General features: G+C 40.3%; 1 protein-coding gene across 1 annotated transcript; it reads right to left on the bottom strand.

The window, feature by feature from the left end:
* Positions 1-1,172: 1,172 nt before the first annotated feature.
* On the bottom strand, positions 1,173-8,579 carry LOC138365443 (uncharacterized). Its single transcript, XM_069325751.1, has 6 exons — positions 8,538-8,579; positions 7,766-7,843; positions 4,610-4,716; positions 2,762-2,921; positions 1,797-1,903; positions 1,173-1,342 (listed from the first exon to the last, which is right to left on the bottom strand). Exons 3-6 carry the CDS (start codon positions 4,652-4,654, stop codon positions 1,226-1,228), a joined length of 429 nt encoding a protein of 142 aa, XP_069181852.1. The 5' UTR covers positions 4,655-4,716; positions 7,766-7,843; positions 8,538-8,579; the 3' UTR covers positions 1,173-1,225.
* Positions 8,580-19,158: the final 10,579 nt, after the last annotated feature.

Below are 19,158 nucleotides of genomic sequence, written 5' to 3'. Positions count from 1 at the left end.
AGACAACAACATCTCTTTCTAGGCGTTTAACGATGCATAAACAACAGGGCTCCATTAAGGAACATATAATCTCTTCCCATAACCAAACCATCGCCAGAGAAATCCTAGTAAACAACACAGAAATCATCGATAGATACAGCGATAGCAGGCGGCTTGACGTTTGCGAGGCACTACACATCAAGAAGTCAACACCAGCAATCAACAGCCAATTATTGCACAACTATATTCTACCCACCTCAAGACTCCGCTCCAATATAGAAGCATCAAGAAATATGGACCAATAGGCTTTCTACAAACACTTCTATTCAATATCCATTGTTTCGTGTTCTGTCTTGTGTTGATACTTTTAACACCCTATTAATATCCTCTAATGCCACATCATCCTTCCCACCTCACTCAAATGTAATGCCACATCACCCTTCCCACCTCACTCAAATGTAGATATAAAATCAGGGAAACGCAAGTTCTAATCAGTTGTGTATTTGTGAAGTCTTTGAAAATGTAATAAGTTTTACGAAACGCGCCCGTGTCGCGTCAGACTAGAAATAAAAATGAATTTTGGAGAAGTGATTTTTGATTTACCTCCAACAGTGAAGCATAATGTACGAAAGATTGAGAAAATTCGTGTTAGAATTATTAATCTTACTTTTTCGGTCATATTTAATAAAATATGTCTACAGGAAAGACTGCTACCAAAATATACTAATATATATAAATATATATATATATATAAATATATATATATATATATAAATATATATATATAAATATATATATATATAAATATATATATATATATAAATATATATATATATATATAAATATATATATATAAATATATATATAAATATATATATATATAAATATATATATATATATATATATATATAAATATATATATATAAATATATATATAAATATATATATATATAAATATATATATATATATATAAATATATATATAAATATATATATATAAATATATATATAAATATATATATATATAAATATATATATAAATATATATATATAAATATATATATATAAATATATATATAAATATATATATAAATATATATATATATATAAATATATATATAAATATATATATATATATAAATATATATATAAATATATATATAAATATATATATATATATATATATATATATATATATTTTATTAATGATATATATACATATATACACACAGAAACAAAGATTCTTCTATATAGACATTAGAGAAGATTCAGTGGTATGCCATGCACCAGGCTCTCCGCTGTTTTCATTATTCGTCATATCCGACTCTGCTATGTGATGCACATGTATTCTTGCTTCACCACCCTGTAATGAAATATTGTTTGTTACTAATTGTTTTCAATAATACATTATTTTATTATATAATATTTAATTTATTAATTAAAAACCCTTTCCATATTATAGAAAAAAACTAAAACAAGAATCTATATAAAACTATAGAATAGAATAGACTAATAGAATAGAATATATATATCATATATATATTTATATAAATAAATATATATATATATAAATATATGTATATATATTTATATATATATATATATATTATTATATCCTGTATTATTCCAGCCCATTATTAGAGATAGTAGCCACCTCTTATTTTGGTTTTCTTTCATTATTAGTGCTCAGAAAATTAAATATATCTACATATTTAGTCAAAATCAATTACATTATTTTATCTTATTCATAGCATAAATGTTCACAAAGATTACTAAAAAGAGATTGAATTAGACTACAGCAAATTGGCAAACTTTACCTTGTATCTGTTTCCACCGTGTTTGTTTGGGGCGTTCTTCAACATATCAGCAATACTTGTCTCAACATCTCTTTCAGTTGCATTAGTGTGGGTGTTGATACAGGCTTCTGGAAAGTTATAAGAATTAATTAATATATATAATTATAATTCTTTTTGTCAGGAGACAAGAAGCCACAGAGTAATAACATTGTTGGCTTTTATTTAGGTGTTCCCCTGTTCTCCAGTCTTCCTCCGTCCCCTCGTCCCCTTTGTCCTCCCCAGCATTCTCCATTCCCCTGTCCCCTCGTCCTCCCCACCATTACCCTCTCCTCTGTTCCCTCGTCTTCCCCACCATCCCCCCTGTCGTCCTCCCCACCATTCTAAACTACCTCATCCCATGCATTCCATGATGGTCTGATGCTTCCATCTGAAAATTGGGAACATCAAAAGATCTGACTTTCCCAATTTTCTGATGGGAACATCAAATGATCTGATATTCCCATCACTGAAAAATAAAAACAGATAAAAAAAATGATATGAAAAAATAGAAAATAAAATATACTCATGAAATGAACAGAATGGTTAACAACGCAGCTCAATTGCAATGCAATGTCACAATAACATTTAAATATACTTTAAGATATAATCTAGAAGAAAATAAGGATATTGAAACGGTTCATGAACTCTATTTCAATAAAGGACACTATGGGGAACTTTGAAAAATAGTTATTGAGTATAATTAGACAGACTTGTTGCTAGGCAGAGGAGTAATGAGATATATGGCAAATTTTGCAAAATATACAATGAAGGTACACAAACATTCATACCCAAACAAAGCAAAATGCTAGGTAAGAACAAAGCATTTGGCCCGTAGGAGAAAGGAGATACCCACAAGACTAGAATACAAGTCATTAACAAGCATGCAAGTATAATACATAATACATGCAGACATATATATAATCCAAAAAAATGTCAAATTTACGTACTTATTATTACATTACAAATATCCAAGGTTTTGAAGACACGTTTCCTCTTGCGCCCAACGAGTGAATACTGAGACCAGACCCCATAGGTCCCTATCCTCCTCATCATTCGTCTCACTGTGTCTCCACAGCTTGCACCGCCCATTTGAGACAGCGTCTGGACCTGTTAAAATAATGCATAAGCTGTAAGGTAATAGAGAATAATATATATCTTTCAATCTCAACATTAGATTTTCTAATTTCCAACTGTATTAAATAAATAGCATTAAAATATTTTCCTTCTTAACTATTACAAAAATCAACGAATTTGAGTAACTTTTGCTTTTGTTTTATTTGTACCTTAAACATAACACTGAACAATCAATTATGTGCCACCCCACCTTCCTTCATCTGCAAAAAAACTAATCAAAAGACATATGTACAAGGCTAAAAAAATTCAGCAACACTTACCATACTCAGGCTAAAAGAATTAAGCAACACTTACCATACTCTTTTTATATTCACTGTTAACTTTTAGCTCATGTGACAGACTTTCCACCTGCTCAACAGTTTCAAGTGGGGATGGAAGATCTCTACGAGATCTATTATTCTAGAGAATAATGCATATAAATGCATATATGCATATAAATACAAAAGTAAATCAAATCTTATCCTTGTATAATATACAAGCTGATGTGAGATCCCTGTCTACAGGTGGACTGGAACTATTATCCAGTAGGCAGTCTACTGTATTTTATCAAACCGTTATTAGTATAATAGATCTCGTAATAATTTTGCAAAAATAATGGCATTTACTATTTTTAAAAGATTATTAGCAAATTTACAGAAATGGTGCATTCGGAAGACAAAACCAATTTTTCACTTTTGACAATTGAGCACCTGCTACATCCAGATTCTAGGGAGGAAAGGAAGGACGATCTTACTGGATCCCATAGCCTCTCCGAGGCACAAACCAGGCTTTTACATACCCCCCCCCCCCCCCCCTGCACCCGAGCTTTTTAAAATAGTAAATGCCACTATTTTTGCAAAATTATTACGAGATCTATTATTCTAATAAGAGTTTGATAAAATACAAACCCTGGGGCCATAGAACGGCTATTTAATCCCCTTGAACGGACCTGTGCATGGGCCACTGAGGCATCGAAAAAAAACAGACCGGCTTGGGAAAAAAGCAAAATTGCCGGTCTATGGCCCAGCTGATGGCTGTGCATGAATGGCTAATGGCTGTTAGTTATGGAGCTAGGTTAGACTATGTATGTTTAAATCTCTGATTTAAACAGAGCCAGTGTTCAGTCAAATAACTGAATTTATCAAATCTTATCCTTGTATAATATACAAGCTGATGTGAGATCCCTGTCTACAGGTGGACTGGAACTATTATCCAGTAGGCAGTCTACTGTATTTTATCAAACCGTTATTAGTATAATAGATCTCGTAATAATTTTGCAAAAATAATGGCATTTACTATTTTTAAAAGATTATTAGCAAATTTACAGAAATGGTGCATTCGGAAGACAAAACCAATTTTTCACTTTTGACAATTGAGCACCTGCTACATCCAGATTCTAGGGAGGAAAGGAAGGACGATCTTACTGGATCCCATAGCCTCTCCGAGGCACAAACCAGGCTTTTACATAACCCCCCCCCCTGCACCCGAGCTTTTTAAAATAGTAAATGCCATTATTTTTGCAAAATTATTACGAGATCTATTATACTAATAACGGTAAATAAATAATAAATAGTAAATAAATCAAAATCAGTTACATTATTTTATCTTATTCATAGCATAAATGTTCTCGAAGATTACTAAAAAGAAATTGAATTAGACTACAGCAAATTGGCAAACTTTACCTTGTATCTGTTTCCACCGAGTTTGTTTGGGGCGTTCTTCAACATATCAGCAATACTTGTCTCAACATCTCTTTCAGTTGCATTAGTGTGGGTGTTGATACAGGCTTCTGGAAATTTATAAGAATTAATTAATATATATAATTATAATTCACTTTGCTATTCCCCATTCCACAGTCCTCTCGTCCTTCCCACTTCCCTGTCCCCACATCATCCCCACTATTCCCACTTCCCTGTCCCATCGTCCTCCTTACCATTTTCCCCTCCCCTGTCCTTCTTCCTCCCCCACCATCTCCCATTCACCTGTCCCTTTGTCCTCCCCAGCATTCCCCTGTCCCCACCATCCCCAACTCCCCAGTCCCCTCGTCCTCCCCACCATTACCCTCTCCTCTGTCCCCTCGTCTTCCCCACCATACCCCCCTCTCGTCCTCCCCACCATTCCAAACTACCTCATCCGATGCATTCTATAATGGTCTGATGCTTCCATCAGAAAATTGGGAACATCAAATGATCTGATATTCCCATCACTGAAAAATAAGAACAGCTAAAAAAATGAAATGAAAAAAATAAAAAAATAAACTATACTCATGAAATGAACAGTATGGTAAACAACACAGCTCAATTTCAATGCAATGTCACACAAAATTATTAAATCGAAATGAAAATAAATTGAAATCTATGAAAATTCAAATTATCAATACAATCGGAAATATTGAAATAATATCGCAACATAATATAGTGTGGGTTGCTCTTACGTGCAACAGACGGTGCTGTTTTTCAAAAAAGGCATGGTTTTACCTGTCACAAGTGTGGCATCTATACTTATACTCACGAAATGAACGGTATGGTAAAAAACATAGCTCAATTGCAATGCAATGTCACAATAACATTTAATAACAATAATAACAATAACATTTAAATATACTTTAAGATATAATCTAGAAGAAAATAAGAACATTGAAACGGTTCATGAACTCGATTTCAATAAAGGACACTATGGGGAACTTTGAAAAACAGTTAATGAGTATAATTAGACAGACTTGTTGCTAGGCAGAGGAGTAAATAATGAGATATATGGCAAATTTTGCAAAATATACGGCACACAAACATTCATACCCAAACAAAGCAAAATGCTAGGTAAGAACAAAGCAGTTGGCCCGTAGGGGAAAGGAGATACCCACAAGACTGGAATACAAGTCATTAACAAGCACACAAGTACTACACTACACAACAACCGCACTACTACCAGAACTGGACGAATCACTACCAAAACAACACATTGCACATCACTACCAAAACAACACAACACAACACAAGCATTGGCAAAGAATTATAGACCAGTTGCACTAACATCCCACATAATAAAATTATTTGAGAGTGATCAGGAGTCAGATTACTAGTTTTATAGAGACCAATGACCTCCACAATCCAGGCCAACAAGGATTTAGAGCAGTTTCTATGATCGAGCCACTGAGATCTATAAAGAATTCTGATCAAGAAAGAGATCTAGGGGTGGTTTTAGATAGAAAACTATAACCTGAGGATCATATTAAGAACATTCTGCGAGGAGCCTATGCTACACTTTTTAACTTTAGAATTGCTTTTAAATACATAGGTCAAAAAGTTTTAAAAGTTTTAAAAGTTTTTTAAACCTCTCGTGTATCATGAGTGTGTTAAAGCATCAGATGGTGCATTCAGATGATGAATATTACCTAGTTCCTTCATCTGGGAAGAATGAACACATATTGGTGCATTCGGATGATAAAAACTAACTACTGTAGTTTAATTGATCAACAGACTGTATATCATATGCAGACTGTATGTGGATCTGCGGGCCACTCCAAACAACAGCCTGGTGGACCAAGCTCCACCAGGGCTAAAGCACAAAGTGATATAGATGTGATAGAGAAACTAGGTCAAATGGAGGAGTAGGTCTGTATATTAAACAGCACCTGACGTGCACAGAGCTACTAAACTCAATGTGGTGGTAGAGTGGTGGGGGGGGGGGGAAACATTGCAGAAAAAAACAAAAATACAATTTGGTCAACAAAACAGCATTGTTTAAAATAGAAGACATGGGTTGTCATTTTGGGGGTAAGGTAGGTTACATTGAGTTAATTAGTTAGTACTTAGTTTTTATCTTAAACTGGTTGGGAGAGGTACAGTGTTGCTGTGCTGGTGAAAGAACACCTAAAGGTAAATTAAATAATGATTGCGAATCCACAAGAAGTTGACATAATATTGCTAGAGATCTGCAATCAGGATGATAAACTTTCCTTAAAGAATTTGACAAACACTTGGTGATAGGACATGAAGTAAATGAAATGTATGTCAAGTTTTGTGAAATATATGATAAAAGTACAACAAAATTTGTACCAAAGGAGAGATGCAGAACTAGGAAAAGGGGTTTGTTCAACAGAAATTGCGAGAGGGCCTGAGACCCAAACACACACAAATGGAATCAATATATAGCAAGAGGCCAAACCCCCAAACATACAAGCGATGCAAAGATGCGAGAAACAGCAGCAGCATTAAGGAGAGGGACTTAAGGACCATAAATAAAGTGTGAAAATAAACTCGAGTAAATTTTTTTAACTACTCTCGACAGTGAAGAAAAACAAATATTCAGACGATTTGTGTTAGAATCATTAATCTTACACTTTCGGTCATATTCAACAACACAAATACATACACACACATTCCTGTTGCTGTAGCAAGTGAAGAATTACACACACAGATCACAATAACGTGATGCATCAAATGAACAAATCCACAAGGGCCGTGACGAGGATTCGAACCTGCGTCCGGGAGCATCCCAGACACTGCCTTAATCGACTGAGCTACAACAGGGTAAAAGGGTTGAAACCGAAGTTCTACTGAACTTACTGGATCCCATAGCCTCTCCGAGGCACAAACCAGGCTTTTACACAACCCCCCCCCCCCCCCTGCACCCGAGCTATGTCAACAGGCCGTTCTCCCTCTTCGCCCTTCCGAATGCACCATATCAGTAAATTTTTTAATAATCTTTTAAAAATAGTAAATGCCACTATTTTTGCAAAATTATTACGAGATCTATTATTCTATAGAATAATGCATATAAATGCATATATGCATATAAATACAAAACATAAATACAAAAGTAAATGTAAATAATTTTACCTTGCACCTAGATCCACCAAGCCTGTATGGCGCGCGTTTCAGTACTTCGGAAATCTAGAACTATCTTGAATCTCTAATCTGCAATGAAACAATACATATTATTGCACTTACCAAAACATGGATGAATGTAGAAAATACAGAACTATTAGCTGAATATCAAATAAATGGATTTAATCTATTTCACACAGATAGATATATTACACCGTGTATATTAGGTAATACCTAACATACACGCCTCCACACACACTACATTTGAAATGTAGTCTCAAAAAGACTACATTTCAACAGCAAAGATTACTCCATAAAAAAATAATTAAATTATTGACCAACATGAGAGAGGGTTAGCCAACATGAGGGTTGTGTTGATTGCCTGAAAATATTTAAATTGTGTAATGTATTGAATGGCATTTTTCAAGTTACAACATTTTTTAAATTACTGAACTAGGTTCTAGGCTTTGCTAGGCTTAATTCAATTATTACAGATAAGCCTAACCTAGCCTAGAACCCAGTGGGTTTTCTTCCTATTGGGGAGTGTTGTACATGCCTCGCCTCCACATACACACCAGCACTGCCAGGCCTCGCCTCGCCTCCACATACACCAGCACTGCCAGGCCTCGCCTCCACATTTAAACCAACCAAGCCCACAAATACGTTAACATGGACCAGCATTACACCGTCTAACATACTCTGTCAGATGTAACAACTAAATTTGTGAATTCAAGACCAAATCTATTGTATAACACAGTGTTAGTACGAGAAAAACATTACTTACATTCGAAGCCGTGTTTTAAAATGGCGGCGGTCTTGTACTGACGCTCCAAACTGTGTGTTCGTTTGCGTATGATGAACGTGTGACAATTTACTACAACAATTATTTAATTATTCTTATTCTTTATTTTAATATTTTTAGGGTACATGAAATTTCAAACTTATTTGCACACAATAATATAATTGCATTGTCATAACCTTTATATATTACGGAAAATACGATGACATGAACGAAGTCAAAGTGAAGTTGAAGTCAAAGTCATTCGCCGAACGTATTAGTCATTTTTTTTCATACATACATAGTTGATTTACAAACATAATGTTGGATTTATAGATAGAGCTAGTGCATACAATACCTAAAGCCACTATAGTAGGCCTATATAGCATTTCAGGCAACCGGGCAGTATATATGGACCCCTTACTCAAATCTCTGAATATGTTAGATATTAAGTCCCTGCACATACTCTCATGTGTATTTTATATATATAAAACGCTGCACTGTAATGTCAATCCTGACCTTAAAAGCTTCCTAGAAGGTTGTAACAGATCCCATGAGCACCACACCAGAAACAAATACCTATTTGATATTCCAAGAGTACGACTTAGTCAAACTAGAAATGCTTTACAAATCAAGAGACCTCGAATGTGGAATGACCTTCCCAATTATGTTAAAAACTGTACCTCTCCCAACCAGTTTAAGATAAATAAAGATAAATTTATAAGTTAAGAAAAATTCCACAAATCAACAACCCTGTTACTGACCCTGTATTTACCCAAGTCTTTCCTAAATCTAAACTTATCCAATTTATACCCATTGTTTCGTGTTCTATCTTGTGTTGACAATTTTAATACCCTATTAATATCCCCTTTGTTATATCTATTCAGGAAATTGTGGTTGATCTCGAACCCATTGATAATGTGACGACTTATACAGAATTTTGTAACTATATCATCAAGATTGTAACCAGCTTAGCTAAATGTAGTGTGGGGTTCAGTCCCTAAGCCCATATATGTGCCTCTCTAACCATTTAGGTTACAGGGCAAAAACATAAAAACAAAGGTAACTGCAGAAGGCCTATTGGCCCATACCAGGCAGCTCCTATCTATAACAGATAAACACTAAGTACTACCTAATTAACTCAATGTAACCTACCAACCTAACCCCCAAAATGTCAATCCATATCTTTTATTTTAAACAATGCTGTTTTGTTGACCAAATTGTATTTTTACTCTTTTTCTGTCATGTTTCTCCCACCCCTGTTTTTTCCCTTTTTTCTTATTTTTTCTCAACATAATTCATACTTTAATTATGCGGATCAGGACATCACCTGATCAAACACATCAAACATCGTTTGACCACCATCAAACACACACATTTCGTGTGTGTTTGACGCTCACTGATATGTACCAGCGTTGTTTTATATATGGTGCTATTCTATCTTACGCTTTGTTGCTCTTTTTTACCTACGGGCTCATAGAACATTCTATTGCGAAAACATTGGCACAAAAATGAATGACGTACATACAATAATAATGTCAGGACAGTGATATAATTATAAACTTTCAAAGCACTGTATCGCCCATGTGTCGTCTTGTCACCAATACTGGGTAACAGTTCCGCCACTTCCCACACTCTTGCGGGTGGGCAGCGACCATTATTCTACGTTTATATTCATATCACCGTGTTGGGAATTTCATTGCGAGTACATTGATACCAAAATTAACGCTGTAGGACAAGTGTGGAAGTGATAACAATCCCAAGAGTAAAAACATTTTGTTGCTCTTGGGCACTCACGGCGAGTCATCTACGTAGGTATTTATTGGGTGCTGGTATTCATATAACTTTTGGTGACCGTTTTTGCTGATTTTCTTCTAGAGAATGTTATTGCGAACACGTTGGTACCAAAATGAAATACATAGCTCGAGAACTAAGGTCAGGAGAGTAAAAAGAGTATACACATTTTTGTTTTGACGCTTAATTAAGGTTATTGTGAGTACTCATCGCCTGCCTAGAAACTGGAACTAGTAATTCCATCTATCATACATATCATACAAGAGGAGCCACACATCTATGGATCATCCAATAAAATCAGCAGACTTCTAGATGTTACTACTGCTCGGCTTAGACTCGGTTACAAGTATCTCTGGGAATTCTCATTATCTGCTGATGTAGACCTGACCAAATGTAAACTGTGTCAACAAAATTATTCGCACACCCTCCGTCACTATGTGATGGAGTGCGAAAAGATACATGAATTTAGAGACAATTCTATAACCAATGTTCCAGCGATGTGTCAATATTTCATTCAAAATGATCTGCTACCAGAAATTTTAGCCAAATATCCCCAGTTTGCTAACTGTAGATAACAACTAAGTGATTGTAACCTATCCACCGCTGCCCACTGGATGGGGGACGGTGTGCAGGACAAACATATAAATTTTGATACTAGCTCTCCACATATGTCAGTTGCTTAATTTAGAACCTGTACTTGAGGTCGATCTCGAACCCATTGTTGATGTGATGACTTATATTGAATTTTGTAACTAGCTCATCAAGATTGTAACTTGCTTAGCTAAATGAATTGTGGGGTTCAGTCCCTGAGCCCATTATGTGCCTCTGTAACCCTTTCCACAACCGCCCACAAGATGGGTATGGGGTGCATAATGGGGTGGGGTGTCTTGGCCAAACGTGCCACATCAAAACCACAAGTTGACATTGAATGTGAATTAACAATGAGACAAGTAAGATTTATACTAATACATTTATACTAACTCTGTTGAGCGTTGACCATTTATACATCAAATCTGTTGATGTGAGCACTTTAGTTTAGTCTGCCGTTTAAAGAAAAAAAGAGCATATCAATGGTATATCACAGAAAACGAATTTATCATAAACTCATGTATTTGTCTTATCATATTGAACTGCATTCATATTTTTAATATATAACAATATGAATATACAAATTTCTGTAAATCCCCTACCTTGTTGGAATCTGTGGAAATGAATGAGCAAATGTGCTGGCTGAAGGCGCTGAAGGAAACCACATTGGTTTCATTTTGGATACAAATGTCCATGGAAATTCAAAATGGAAACTAATTATATAGTTGAACCTGCAGAGACGAGTTTAAGAATCTGTGTTGAGAGTGATGGACACAGCCTTCACAATTATACTTCAGAGAATGTAAACATCTAAGAGTCATTAGAAATATGTGTAGAATAATAAACCCTACATTGTTTGAGTTAGGGAAAACACCATTTGTGATATATAGATACTATAGCTGTTCCTAAAGATTCACCCTTTTTTGCACCAGCAAGATAACATATAAGATTTTAAGAGTTGACGAATGTTAATATTCTTGTTTGATAAACTGTGAACTTGAGACATAGTTAATAAGAACATATTAACACAACAAAATGTTTTCAAAATCCTTAACACCACTTTCCAGCAACTTATATAATTTATATAAATTATTTTAGAGAATAATACATAAATTATATATTTAAACATGATATAGTGTTTAGTGGAATGTATAAGGAGTCAAATTGTGTTAAAAAGAGCAATTTTTAGAAAATTTGGAAAAATACTTTTTTCTGTTCAAATTATAACTAAATGGATTATAAAGGTTTCACTCAGCCAATATATATCATTCACAATTTATTAATGAATTTTACAAAAAAACACCATAAATTTTATATTTAAACATGTAAAAACTATTTGTTTTACATTTGGAAGAAAATAATTGTAGAAAAACAATTTATAATTAAACCTTTGTGTTTGGATTTTTTGAGTAAAAGTTTCTCAAAGGCTCTCCTGCACCATTCTCAATGCAAATCATTCCCACACCTATGGCAAGAGATAGGCGAACGTTGTGTAGATGATTTGTGTTTGCTGGGAAGAGAGTGATGCAGAGGCTGAAGAGAGTGTTGCAGAGGCTTAAGAGAGGGATGTAGAGGCTCAAGAGAGTGATGCAGAGTCTCAAGAGAGCGATGCAGAGGCTCATGAGAGTGATGCAGAGGCTTACGAGAGGGCTGCAGAGGCTAAAGAGAGGGATGCATAGGCTCAAGAGAGTGATGCAGAGGCTCAACAGAGGAATGCAGAGGCTGAAGAGAGTGATGCAGAGGCTCAAGAGAGGGATGCAGAGGCTCAAGAGAGTGATTCAGAGGCTTACGAGAGTGATGCAGAGGCTTAAGAGAGTGATGCAGAGGCTTAAGAGAGTGATGCAGAGGCTCAAGAGAGGGATGCAGAGGCTCAAGAGAGGGATGCAATGGCTCAAGAGAGGGATACAGAGGCTCAAGTGAGGGATGCAGAGGCACAAAAGAGGGATGCAGAGGCTCTTGAGAGTGACGCAGAGGCTCAAGAGAGGGATGCAGAGGCTTAAGAGAGTGATAGAAAGGCTCATGAGAGGGATGCAGAGTCTCATGAGAGAGATGCAGGAGTTCAAGAGAGTGATGCAGAGGCTCAAGAAAGGGATGCAGTGGCTTAAGAAAGTGATGCAGAGGCTCAAAAAAGGGATGCAGAGGCTTAAGAGGGTGATGCAGAGGCTAACGAGAGTGATTCAGAGGCTCAAAAGATGGATGCAGAGGCTCAAGAGAGTGATGCTGAGGATTAGAAGAGGGAAAACAGAGGCTAAAGAGAGTGATGCAGAAGCTGAAGAGAGTGATGCAGAGGCTCAAGAGAGGGATGCAGAGGCTCAAGAGAGTGATTCAGAGGCTTACGAGAGTGATGCAGAGGCTTAAGAGAGTGATTCGGAGGCTTGCGAGAGTGATGCAGAGGCTTAGGAGAGGGATGCATAAGCTTACGAGAGTGATGCAGAGGCTTAAGAGGGTGATGCAGAGGCTCAAGAGAGGGATGAATAGGCTCACGAGAGGGAGGCAGAGGCTCAAGAGAGGGATGCAGAGGCTAAAGTGAGTGATGCAGAGGCACAAGAGAGGGATGCAGAGGCTTAAGAGAGTGATGCAAAGGATCAAGAGAGTGATGCAGAGGATCAAGAGAGGGAAGCAGAGGCTTAAGAGGGTGATTCAGAGGCTTACGATAGTGATGCATAGGCTTACGAGAGTGATGCAGAGGCTTAAGAGAGGGATGCAGAGGCTTAGGAGAATGATGAAGAGGCTCAAGAGAGTGATACAGAGGCTTAAGAGGGTGATGCAGAGGCTCAAGAGAGGGATGCATAGGCTCAAGAGAGGGATGAATAGGCTCAAGAGAGGGATGCAGAGGCTCAAGAGAGGGATGCAGAGGCTAAAGTGAGTGATGCAAAGGCTAAAGATAGTGATGCAAAGGCTCAAGAGAGGGATGTAGAGGCTGAAGAGAGTCATGCAGAGGCTCAGGTGAGTGATGCAGAGGCTTAAGAGAGTGATGCAGTTGATCAAGAGAGGGAAGCAGTGGCTAATTGAGAGAGTGATGCAGAGGCTCAAGAGAGTGATGCGGAGGCTAAAGAGAGTGATAGAGAGGCTCAAGAGAGTGATGCAGAGGGTCAAGAGAGTGATTCAGAGGCTTACTAGAGTGATGCAGAGGCTTACGAGAGTGAGGCAGAGCCTTAGGAGAGGGATGCACAGGCTCAAGAGTGAGATGCAGAGGCTCAAGAGGGTGATGCAAAAGGCTCAAGAGAGTGATGCAGACGATCAAGAGAGTGATGCAGAGGCTCGAGAGAGTGATGCAGAGAATCAAGAGAGTGATGCAGAGGATCAAGTGAGGGAAGCAGAGGCTTAAGAGGGTGATTCAGAGGCTCAAGAGAGTGAGGCAGAGGCTCAAGAGAGGGATGCAGGGGGTCAAGAGAGTGATGCAGAGGCTCAAGAGAGTGATGCAGAGGCTAAAGTGAGTGATAGAGAGGCTCAGGAGAGTGATGTAGAGGCTCAAGAGAGTGATGCAGGAGTTCAAGAGAGGGATTCAGAGGCTCAAGAGAGTGATTCAGAGGCTTACGAGAGTGATGCATAGGCATAAGAGAGTGATGCAGAGGCTTAAGAGAGAGATGCAGAGGCTTAAGAGAGGGATGCAGAGGTCAAGAGAGGGATGCAGGGGCTCAAGAGTGGGATGCAAAGGCTCAAGTGAGGGATGCAGAGGCACAAGAGAGGGATGCAGAGGCTCTTGAGAGTGACGCAGAGGCTCAAGAGAGGGATGCAGAGGCTTAAGAGAGTGATAGAAAGGCTCATGAGAGGGATGCAGAGTATCATGAGAGAGATGCAGGAGTTCAAGAGAGTGATGCAGAGGCTCAAGAAAGGGATGCAGTGGCTTAAGAAAGTGATGCAGAGGCTCAAAAAAGGCATGCAGAGGCTTAAGAGGGTGATGCAGAGGCTCACGAGAGTGATTCAGAGGCTCAAGAGATGGATGCTGAGGATTAGGAGAGGGAAAACAGAGGCTAAAGAGAGTGATGCTGAAGCTGAAGAGAGTGATGCAGAGGCTCAAGAGGGGGATGCAGAGGCTCAAGAGAGTGATTCAGAGGCTTACGAGAGAGATGCAGAGGCTTAAGAGAGTGATGTAGAGGCTTGAGAGAGGGATGCAGAGGCTCAAGAGAGGGATGCAGAGGTCAAGAGAGGGATGCAATGGCTCCAAAGAGGGATGCAGAGGCACAAGTGAGGGATGCAGAGGCACAAGAGAGGGATGCAGAGGCTTAAGAGAGTGAGGCAGAGGCTCAAGAGAGGGATGCAGGGGCTCAAGAGAGTGATGCAGAGGCTCAAGAGAGTGATGCAGAGGCTAAAGAGAGTGATAGAGAGGCTCAGGAGAGTGATGTAGAGGCTCAAGAGAGTGATGCAGGAGTTCAAGAGAGGGATTCAGAGGCTCAAGAGAGTGATTCAGAGGCTTACGAGAGTGATGCATAGGCATAAGAGAGTGATGCAGAGGCTTAAGAGAGAGATGCAGAGGCTTAAGAGAGGGATGCAGAGGTCAAGAGAGGGATGCAGGGGCTCAAGAGTGGGATGCAAAGGCTCAAGTGAGGGATGCAGAGGCACAAGAGAGGGATGCAGAGGCTCTTGAGAGTGATGCAGAGGCTCAAGAGAGGGATGCAGAGGCTTAAGAGAGTGATAGAAAGGCTCATGAGAGGGATGCAGAGTATCATGAGAGAGATGCAGGAGTTCAAGAGAGTGATGCAGAGGCTCAAGAAAGGGATGCAGTGGCTTAAGAAAGTGATGTAGAGGCTCAAAAAAGGGATGCAGAGGCTTAAGAGGGTGATGCAGAGGCTCACGAGAGTGATTCAGAGGCTCAAGAGATGGATGCAGAGGCTCAAGAGAGTGATGCTGAGGATTAGGAGAGGGAAAACAGAGGCTAAAGAGAGTGATGCTGAAGCTGAAGAGAGTGATGCAGAGGCTCAAGAGGGGGATGCAGAGGCTCAAGAGAGTGATTCAGAGGCTTACGAGAGAAATGCAGAGGCTTAAGAGAGTGATGTAGAGGCTTAAGAGAGGGATGCAGAGGCTCAAGAGAGGGATGCAGAGGTCAAGAGAGGGATGCAATGGCTCCAAAGAGGGATGCAGAGGCTCAAGTGAGGGATGCAGAGGCACAAGAGAGGGATGCAGAGGCTTAAGAGAGTGATGCAGAGGCTCAAGAGAGGGATGCGGAGGCTTAAGCGAGTGATGCAAAGTTCAAGAGAGGGATGCAGAGGCTCATAAGAGGGATGCAGAAGTTCAAGAGAGAGAAGCAAAGGCTCATGAAAGGGATGCAGAGGCTTAAGAAAGTGATGCAGAGGTTCAAAAGAGGAATGCAGAGGTTTAAGAGGGTGATGCAGAGGCTCAAGAAAGGGATGCAGAGGCTTAAGAAAGTGATGCAAAGGCTCAAAAAAGGGATGCAGAGGCTTAAGCGGATGATGCAGAGGCTCAAGGGAGTGATGCAGAGGCTTAAGAGAGTGATGCAGAGGCTCAAGAGAGTGATGCAGAGGCTTAAGAGAGTGGTGCAGAGGCTCAAGAGAGTGTTGCAGAGGATCATGAGACCGATGCAGAGGCTCGAGAGAGTGATGCAGAGGCTCAAGAGACGGATTCAGAGGCTCAAGAGAGTGATGCTGAGGATCAGGAGAGGGAAAGCAGAGGCTGAAGAGAGTGATGCAGAAGCTGAAGAGAGTGATGCAGAGGCTCTAGAGAGTGATGCAGTGGCTTAAGAGAGTGATGTAGAGGCTCAAGAGAGTGATGCAGAGGGTCAAGAGAGCGATGCAGAGGCTCGAGAGAGTGATGCAGAGGCTCAAGAGAGGGATTCAGAGGCTTAAGAGAGTGAGGCAGAGGCCTCAAGAGAGTGATGCAGAGGCTGAAGAGAGTGATGCAGAGGCTCAAGAGAGTGATGCAGAGGCTAAAGAGAGTGATGAAGAGGCTCAAGAGAGTGATGCAGGGGCTCAAGAGAGTGATGCAGAGGCTGAAGAGAGGGATGCTGAGGCTCCAGAGAGGGATGCAGAGGCTCAAGAGAGTGATGCAGAGGCTCAAGAGAGAAAGGCGGAGGCTTAAGAGAGTGATGCAGTGGATCAAGAGAGTGATGCAGTGGATCAAGAGAGTGATGCAGAGGCTTACGAGAGTGAGGCAGAGCCTTAGGAGAGGGATGCACAGGCTCAAGAGTGAGATGCAGAGGCTCAAGAGGGTGATGCAAAAGGCTCAAGAGAGTGATGCAGACGATCAAGAGAGTGATGCAGAGGCTCGAGAGAGTGATGCAGAGAATCAAGAGAGTGATGCAGAGGATCAAGTGAGGGAAGCAGAGGCTTAAGAGGGTGATTCAGAGGCTCAAGAGAGTGAGGCAGAGGCTCAAGAGAGGGATGCAGGGGCTCAAGAGAGTGATGCAGAGGCTCAAGAGAGTGATGCAGAGGCTAAAGAGAGTGATAGAGAGGCTCAGGAGAGTGATGTAGAGGCTCAAGAGAGTGATGCAGGAGTTCAAGAGAGGGATTCAGAGGCTCAAGAGAGTGATTCAGAGGCTTACGAGAGTGATGCATAGGCATAAGAGAGTGATGCAGAGGCTTAAGAGAGAGATGCAGAGGCTTAAGAGAGGGATGCAGAGGTCAAGAGAGGGATGCAGGGGCTCAAGAGTGGGATGCAAAGGCTCAAGTGAGGGATGCAGAGGCACAAGAGAGGGATGCAGAGGCTCTTGAGAGTGACGCAGAGGCTCAAGAGAGGGATGCAGAGGCTTAAGAGAGTGATAGAAAGGCTCATGAGAGGGATGCAGAGTATCATGAGAGAGATGCAGGAGTTCAAGAGAGTGATGCAGAGGCTCAAGAAAGGGATGCAGTGGCTTAAGAAAGTGATGCAGAGGCTCAAAAAAGGCATGCAGAGGCTTAAGAGGGTGATGCAGAGGCTCACGAGAGTGATTCAGAGGCTCAAGAGATGGATGCAGAGGCTCAAGAGAGTGATGCTGAGGATTAGGAGAGGGAAAACAGAGGCTAAAGAGAGTGATGCTGAAGCTGAAGAGAGTGATGCAGAGGCTCAAGAGGGGGATGCAGAGGCTCAAGAGAGTGATTCAGAGGCTTACGAGAGAGATGCAGAGGCTTAAGAGAGTGATGTAGAGGCTTGAGAGAGGGATGCAGAGGCTCAAGAGAGGGATGCAGAGGTCAAGAGAGGGATGCAATGGCTCCAAAGAGGGATGCAGAGGCTCAAGTGAGGGATGCAGAGGCACAAGAGAGGGATGCAGAGGCTTAAGAGAGTGAGGCAGAGGCTCAAGAGAGGGATGCAGGGGCTCAAGAGAGTGATGCAGAGGCTCAAGAGAGTGATGCAGAGGCTAAAGAGAGTGATAGAGAGGCTCAGGAGAGTGATGTAGAGGCTCAAGAGAGTGATGCAGGAGTTCAAGAGAGGGATTCAGAGGCTCAAGAGAGTGATTCAGAGGCTTACGAGAGTGATGCATAGGCATAAGAGAGTGATGCAGAGGCTTAAGAGAGAGATGCAGAGGCTTAAGAGAGGGATGCAGAGGTCAAGAGAGGGATGCAGGGGCTCAAGAGTGGGATGCAAAGGCTCAAGTGAAGGATGCAGAGGCACAAGAGAGGGATGCAGAGGCTCTTGAGAGTGATGCAGAGGCTCAAGAGAGGGATGCAGAGGCTTAAGAGAGTGATAGAAAGGCTCATGAGAGGGATGCAGAGTATCATGAGAGAGATGCAGGAGTTCAAGAGAGTGATGCAGAGGCTCAAGAAAGGGATGCAGTGGCTTAAGAAAGTGATGCAGAGGCTCAAAAAAGGGATGCAGAGGCTTAAGAGGGTGATGCAGAGGCTCACGAGAGTGATTCAGAGGCTCAAGAGATGGATGCAGAGGCTCAAGAGAGTGATGCTGAGGATTAGGAGAGGGAAAACAGAGGCTAAAGAGAGTGATGCTGAAGCTGAAGAGAGTGATGCAGAGGCTCAAGAGGGGGATGCAGAGGCTCAAGAGAGTGATTCAGAGGCTTACGAGAGAAATGCAGAGGCTTAAGAGAGTGATGTAGAGGCTTAAGAGAGGGATGCAGAGGCTCAAGAGAGGGATGCAGAGGTCAAGAGAGGGATGCAATGGCTCCAAAGAGGGATGCAGAGGCTCAAGTGAGGGATGCAGAGGCACAAGAGAGGGATGCAGAGGCTTAAGAGAGTGATGCAGAGGCTCAAGAGAGGGATGCGGAGTCTTAAGCGAGTGATGCAAAGTTCAAGAGAGGGATGCAGAGGCTCATAAGAGGGATGCAGAAGTTCAAGAGAGAGAAGCAAAGGCTCATGAAAGG

This window comes from Procambarus clarkii, chromosome 16, assembly GCF_040958095.1.
Source record: "Procambarus clarkii isolate CNS0578487 chromosome 16, FALCON_Pclarkii_2.0, whole genome shotgun sequence".
Lineage (NCBI taxonomy): Eukaryota > Metazoa > Arthropoda > Malacostraca > Decapoda > Cambaridae > Procambarus > Procambarus clarkii.
This window is presented reverse-complemented; position numbering and strand designations above follow the sequence as displayed.

What these genes read in the sequence shown, in the direction of transcription:
- LOC138365443 (XM_069325751.1), bottom strand. Translation starts at nt 4,654, where the DNA reads ATGTTGAAGAACGCCCCAAACAAACTCGGTGGAAACAGATACAAG. An exon ending in TCGGTGGAAACAGATACAAG is followed by an intron (nt 2,922 to 4,609) that starts GTAAAGTTTGCC and finishes TTATTTTAACAG; the next exon opens with GTCCAGACGCTGTCTCAAAT. An exon ending in ACGGTGGAAACAGATACAAG is followed by an intron (nt 1,343 to 1,796) that starts GTAAAGTTTGCC and finishes ATTTCATTACAG; the next exon opens with GGTGGTGAAGCAAGAATACA.